The sequence below is a fragment of the Medicago sativa genome, chromosome 1 (assembly GCF_051527215.1).
Source record: "Medicago sativa cultivar Bolivia chromosome 1, Bolivia_mono, whole genome shotgun sequence".
Lineage (NCBI taxonomy): Eukaryota > Viridiplantae > Streptophyta > Magnoliopsida > Fabales > Fabaceae > Medicago > Medicago sativa.
Window position 1 is genome coordinate 4,015,997 of NC_140749.1, and position 7,457 is coordinate 4,023,453.

General features: G+C 31.0%; 1 protein-coding gene across 1 annotated transcript; it reads right to left on the reverse strand.

The window, feature by feature from the left end:
- Nucleotides 1-837: 837 nt before the first annotated feature.
- Nucleotides 838-1,751, reverse strand: EMB2184 (Ribosomal protein L31). Its single transcript, XM_085755390.1, has 2 exons — nucleotides 1,663-1,751; nucleotides 838-1,337 (listed from the first exon to the last, which is right to left on the reverse strand). The coding sequence occupies exons 1-2, from the start codon at nucleotides 1,726-1,728 to the stop codon at nucleotides 999-1,001; spliced, it is 405 nt and encodes a 134-aa protein (XP_085611516.1). The 5' UTR covers nucleotides 1,729-1,751; the 3' UTR covers nucleotides 838-998.
- Nucleotides 1,752-7,457: the final 5,706 nt, after the last annotated feature.

A 7,457-nucleotide genomic window follows, 5' to 3' on the forward strand; every position in this document is an offset into this window, starting at 1 on the left:
ACATATCCAAACAAACAAGCCTCCACACTCAAATAAAAACAAAGACCAGGAGGCACCGAAGGAAGAATATGAATCAATGAAAGTTGTTATGGTAAGAAAAACAGGGTTATGTGAGGATGAATATGAGACTTGATTCACATAGGCAAGAACGTGGGTTTCCTTTCTCTTTTTGTTTTTGGTGAACTGTGGATTTCATACTATCATTTCTCTTAAGGGTTTTTATTATTATTTAAAAAAAAAAAAACAAAAAAAAAAACAGGAAATATATATTTAACAGCTAATTGCACAAAACGTGCAAACTAGTAAACAAACTACAGAAATTGCAGCGCGTGGAAATAGGAACAATTCCCGCGTCCGTGAATATTCGTGTGGAAAACTCCCGTACCAAATATCATTTTCCCTCAACTAAATAGCTCAATTAGTAAGCTAAGGGACACTTCATGAGTTTTAAGCACAAAGTTCAGAGTTTGATCCTTAGAAATTAACATAGCAACTAGTTTAATATCATTTGCCTGTAAAAAATCCTACACGACCACATGCAAGTTCCTTTTGAAATATATCAAAAACCATGTTTCTTTACAATTGAAAGAATCACACATTACCACAGCCAAGGAATCTCAACCATTGGATGAAAAACAGACACAACTTTAAGAAATCTTCTTTAAAATATAACTTCATCCAATCCAATAGTCGAGATTCATGATTGCGTAAATGCAGATAATAGGGAATCCAAAACCATATTTGTTTCTCATTTAAGTGTATGTTTGGATTCACGAAGCTCCAAAATGTAGTTTTCGTTTTCCAAAATCACATTGGCTCAGAGTGATTATGCCAATCTTGCAACAATCCAAACATGAATTAAATCTCTTCTCTATCAACACAATCATTACTAACAAAAACAACATCACATAAATAATCATTCAAAATACAAAACAAAAGCTCATAGAAACATTTTAACAAACACCATACAATCAAATTACAATTCCAACACAAAACACTCACTTCTTCTTCCCTCCACCACTTTTAATCCCTTTACGTCTAGAAGGAATAACAATCTCACCTTTAAGCACAGGAATCTCCATAATCTGCGACAATTCACCGAACTTCTTACGAAACTTCTCTACCTGATCATCACTCACCATAAGAGCAGACCTGTTACCTAGGTAAAATGGATGGTTCCCAGACCAAACATCAACCACATACTCTTTCTGGGTTCCACCAGTTGTCATCACAAGCTCGTTGTTACAGTAAACCTTAGCATCTTCGTAGAATTTTGGGTGTATGTCTTTCTTCTTGCAATACACTCCGAAATTGCTCACTTTTTTTCCTTGTTGATTCTGCAACCAAACACAAACACACACAAAAAACAAAACAAAAAAACATGTTGGTTAGTTTAATACAGAAACAATAATATGAATAATTGGAAATTATTAGAATATGTCTATATTAGAATCAGGGAATCAAGAGTATAATTCCCTGATTGTATTGATATCATTTGTGAAAATATATACAACTGTTTACAAACCTATTTAGGAAATTAAATAAATTCTCATGAATTGTGATTCATGGCTAATGAATGGCTAATCAATATTTACAAGTGAAACAATGAATATAGACATATTCTAATAGAAATGATAAGGAAGTGGTTGGTTACTACAGTACGTTTTTTGTGGGAAGTGGAAGGAATGGTTTTCCTTGAACAAAGGTATTGGTTATGCACTGCGCCATTTTTTTCAGATGAGATTAGATATGAGAATTTGAGATTGTGTGGTGTGGACATATGGTCTTGTTCTTGTTTGTAGTTCGAAATGGGCTTTTTCTTTCATTTCATGAGGCCCAATTAGCCCATTAGGAAATCACAGTGTATGGAAAATTGCTCTTCTCCCATCACATTTTACTTGTCCCCAACTAAAATTGCTCTTCTCTCATCACAATTTCATTTTCATTTTACAATGTTTTCGACAACATAGACCAATTTAAAAATATGGACAAATTGTAATCCTATTTTGTAAGAAATTCAAAAGACTAAGATTTTATTATTATCTAAAATTTCAAGTAGAACATACGTTTTTTAAATAAAAATCAAAGAAGGAATCTAACAAGAGAAAAATATGTCATTTTATAAAAGTTTCCATTGAGTTTCTATGAGCACTGGTGTAGGTGAGACATGTTTAATTAACATTTTTCTTATGTTGCGGTTTGGTTTGGTTCGGTTGATAAAATGAAAACTGCAAACCAAACCAAACCATGCGGTTGAGCAAGAATATGATCCGATTACATCTGAACCAAGTGCGGTTTTTTGCGGTTTCGGTTTGGGTTGGCTCGGATTGCGATTTTTCTATTGGGTTGGTTCGGTTTTGAACACCTCTACTCTGATGTTTGTTTATAATAACAAGTGCTATAAATCGCAAGACACGGTGTTGCAATTTTGTGTTGTTTTTTCCTCTAATGTTTGTTCATAATTCACTCGCATTCACATGCCAAAATTTTAACTTGTTCATCTCAGAATTCGTAACATAACTACCATATCATGTCGAGGAATCCCTTCAGTAATACAAACATAGCTACAATATCACCGCGTGTGTTAACTCACGCGGCTTATACAGCTGCGTGAGTTAACTCGCGCGGGAGTAGTTTGAGAATTTTGGCCGGGGACGAGTAAAATATGATGGGAGAAGAGCAATATTCTAATGTATGGTATTTGTGAGACCACATATACCCACTCATGTGGCAAATGAAATGCTTATGCGACAACTGAGTTGATAACACAACCTTGTCTAAATGGATTCTTACATAAAAACTAATTTATATTTTATTGAAATTTACAATAATCCATATCACAAAAGAAATAATTTACATTTAATAGCTCATTTCCATAAAATCATGTTAGATATCACATAAGCATCTCATATTTCACCATCAAAGTTCAACCACAAAATACATTTGTGGAGAAAAATATGCAGTTTTAAAAAACACGTGGACTAAAATCGAGGATTTAGAAATGGACAAAACGTAGATGTAGTATACTGGATTTATTTTTACTGTTCTTCCAAACAAAGAAGAAGATTTTATTTATCATTTTAAAAAGGTGCAAGAAATGACTTTTAAAAATAAGACTCTAAAACAAACCTCTTTATTAGAGGAACAATAAAAACAACACATGTGTAGCTCTATATATAAGTTTTTCACTATATAAATAAATGGACTAAAATCATAAATGAGACAAAAGAGATAGATCAAAACTACATCTAAGCATTTTTGAATACTCAAATGTTAGTGATTATTTTATTAAGGGGATTGAGGTTTTTTAGCACCATTTTTGAATACTCAAATGTTAGTGAATACAAAAAAAATGATCGAATGATATAAAAAAAAATGATATTTTCAAAGATTGAGATATTAATCTTTCATTCAAACATAAACTCAACTACGCTAGAAATGAAGATGATAAATCTGTAAACAAACTCATTTCAGGTTAATATTATAAAACGACAAAATACTACAAATAATGTGACAAAATCAAATTGTCTAGAATATTCATATCTTCGGATTTGCAACATTGACGATTTAGTCTTTAATTAAATCAATGATTGATTGAAGTTGATATTTCAATCTGAATCAAACAAACACCACACCAAGATGAAAAATCAAACATCACAATATTCAGACAACAAAATTATGAAAAAAAAACACATAAGAAAAACCTGAACTATATGAAAACCACTTATTTATTTTTTAAAAAATAAGGAAAAAGATGTACAAGAATGGTTCCGGTTCAAAAATTAAACCAAAACCATGGGTGTGTTTGTTTCAAGTTATATTTGTAGATTCCTGAGAATAAAATCATATAAATGCATATGCCTATGTTTGTTACAAGTTTACTAAATTTTATTCCCGGGTATAAAATGTTCCTGGGAATAGAAAAGTTTTCCCAATGAAAATGGTGGGAATAAAGTTCCCATGGAGATGGGAATAAAATTATGTGTAATTACCTATTATATTCCATATTTTTAAGGTTCCTTGGAATATTATAATGTTAACCAAACATCTTTTTTTTTAAATACCTTGGAATAAAATTCCTATCTTTATATTCCAAGGAATGTTATTTCTAGGAATAAATTTGGTACACTTGAAACAAACACACCCCACATCTTTTTTTGTGAAAAAAAAAACTAAAACTTAGAACGAATGTGGAGCTTATCTTTCTAAAAAAAATTAAGGTCAATATTATGATTTTTTTTTGGTTACATAAAAGTCTTTTTTGGTCAATATTATGATTTATTAGCACATAAAAGTCTTTATCTATAGATAAAGACTTTATGCATTTGAAAACATAAACAACAATCCAACTCATATCACTTTAAATTTGAGTGGGTTGAATCCGAACTCAAATGAATTCGATTAAATTACGAAATAAACTTGTCTAGATCATCGGATTGAACGGACCCACAAATAAACTCTTTTTTAGGGGAGACCCACAGATTACCTGGAACATCCCTGCCCTTTTTTTCTTCTAATTCCTACTACAAAGATAAAAAGGAACGGGAAAGGAAAATAGAAATGAAGATTAACGTTTACCTTGATGTGGGTTTTATAGTATCCCTTCATTTTCGAAATTTATGCATAGGGTATGTCCTCTTGCCCAATCCACATACTGTTTCTTTCCCCAAATAAATAGACAGTACAATAATTATTATTTAAGAGAAAATATTTTTTTTGCCAAGTAATCTAATGACTGAAACTTACACATTTTAAATACGAAATGGGGTGTCGAAAATGTTAAATAATATTCTCAGAGCAATCTTAAGAATCTTAAATGATAATCTTTTTTATTAATAATTGTATAGTCAACATATTGAAAATTATCGTATTTAATTTTTTTTTTAAAAATAATTTTTAAATATGAAATCCTTAAACCGTCATTTTAACTAAATTTCTCTAGCTGAAGTAATTTTTAAAGTAACCTATCCCATTTACTTCGAGATGGGACGGTCGACATTAATTAACGTGACTTAAATTTGATATGGGAAATCTAATTTGATAGGCAATGCCAAGAAAAAAAGACCAATGTGATAGGTAGTGACTTAAATTTATACGAAGCAAATCATCTAAATTAGTGTGGGAATAGTACTCATTTTAGTCTTTTTTGGTCGTTTGTTTTGTTGCTCAGAACATTGTGAATTTGTCTGTGATGATACCACGTGACAACAACCATTGTGATTTTGAAGAAAAACACGAACATCAGAAAAATGTGCTAACAACTTTAGAAATCCTTTTTTTTTTTTTTTGAGGAAAACTGTCATCGTCGCCACTTTGTAAGTGTCACTATCGTTATATTTATATTTAAATCTTCCTTACTACTGTGCATTCCTTTCTCTAACTAAAATTCCAACTAAACAACATTGTAAGTTGTAACCACCAACTTCAAATGCAGCATCATATAGCCCACCCCACCATTCAAACTTCTCAAGTTTCAACTACATTTTAAGGATTTAAGCTTCCTAATGATAAATCAAGTATTCATATCGTCACAGCCTACTAACTTTATATTTGATTTGCATTTTTAAAACAAAATTTCTTTTTTTATTCCTTAAACAATTATAGTAGAATACTCATTAGTACGTACGAGTGTTCAAATTCAAACCAATAAAAATTAAAACCGCAAACCGTTAAAAAAAATGGAAAACTGCACAAAACTGAATATTATTTGATATGTTTGGATGACATTTTGTGAAAACTGCTCGTATTGGATCGAATTTTGGAATGATTATTCAAAACCAAACCCAACTGAACTGAACCACATACATATATTTTTATTTTTTTGTGGTACAAGCCGCATACATATATTTTAATACATATTTTCATTTTTTTTTTGAAAATATAACATCTTATATTAGGAATTTTTTTTTTAATTCTTGTAATACTGCATAGTAGTTTAATTTAATATATTTTTTTACTATTCCATATGATTGAAATAGAATAAATCATTGGTATTCCACACTATTAATTTTTAATAAATCATATGTTATATTTTGTATCAAACATATTATTTTACCATATTTTTATAATATTTTTATTAATAAAGATATATAACAATTTGTAATTTGGATATCCAAAAACCAATCTAAATTAAATTGCATTAAATTAGATCTTATCAGATCAGTTTTTTTAAACAAATCATCCAAAGTCGAACCGAACCGCATATAATTTTATCTTTGAATCATATGAGTTTTGTCTCAAAACCGATCCAAAACGCACTATGAACACCCCTAATTAGCATTACCCAATATTAAATATATTTAGGAAAAAATTAAATATATTTAGGAAAAATTAAATATAATTATTAAATATATTTAGGAAAAATTAAATATAATTATTAAATATATTTAGGAAAAATTAAATATATTTAACGATTCAATGACTATATTAATTGACGGTGTTGGCAAAACGAGGTTGGTTCTGCTCCGACACCAGGGGAGCTCAAATGCAATGTTGATGCTCTTACTTTTAGAGACCAAAACCAATTTGGTGTCGACATGTGCGTTAGAGACGACAAGGGAAGCTTTGTATATGCACAAACGAGAAATTCTTGTGTGAACCAGGACCAAGAAATGAGGTTTGGTCACACATAGAGTTTTTTCTTTTTTTTTACTGTTTCCATTTTCTCTCTCTTCTCTCTTCTCTCTCTTCTCTCTTTGGTTGTGACCAAAAAATGAGGTTTGGTCCTGGTTCACACAAGAGTTTCTCATGCACAAACTATTTAGAATTTTGGCCAACCAAATCCTCCACGTTGATTTGGCTTATGATGGTTATACTCGAGTGTCTATGAAACTAGATTGCAAACTAGTTGCAGACAGTATGGCGGGTAGACCATGCATATTGCATATGTCGAAATTTAGCGCTTTATTACATGCTTGTAAAACTATTATGCAATTTTTTCCAAACTTTATGAAAAGTTTTATTAAAAGAAGGGGAATTAGTAACTTTAGTCCCTGAATAGGAAAGGAGTAGTCACTTTAGTCCTTGAATGCAGAGAAATTGCAAAACAGTCCCTGAATGTAGACTCTGTTGGTCAATTTTAGGGACTAAAGTGACTAACGGAGTCTACATTCAGGGACTAAATTGACGAACGGAGTCTGCATTCAGGGACTAAATTGACCAACAGAGTCTACATTCAGGAACTATTTGAAGGTGAGAAAAACACAAGAAGGGGGGTTGAATTGTGTTTTGAAAAATTCTTCGTTTCTCCTAAAAACTGAACACACTGATCAGAAGCTAGGTGAGACAGCTTCTGAAGTGATAATCAGAATCTAAATGCAGCGGAATAAAACAGAGAGAGAGAAGAAGAACGACACAAATCAGATACAGACTCAATGGACTTAAGAATTTCTAAGATATGACTTTGAGACACAGAAATTCTAAGTGAATGCAGAACAATTTCAGCAGAGATTTGGCAC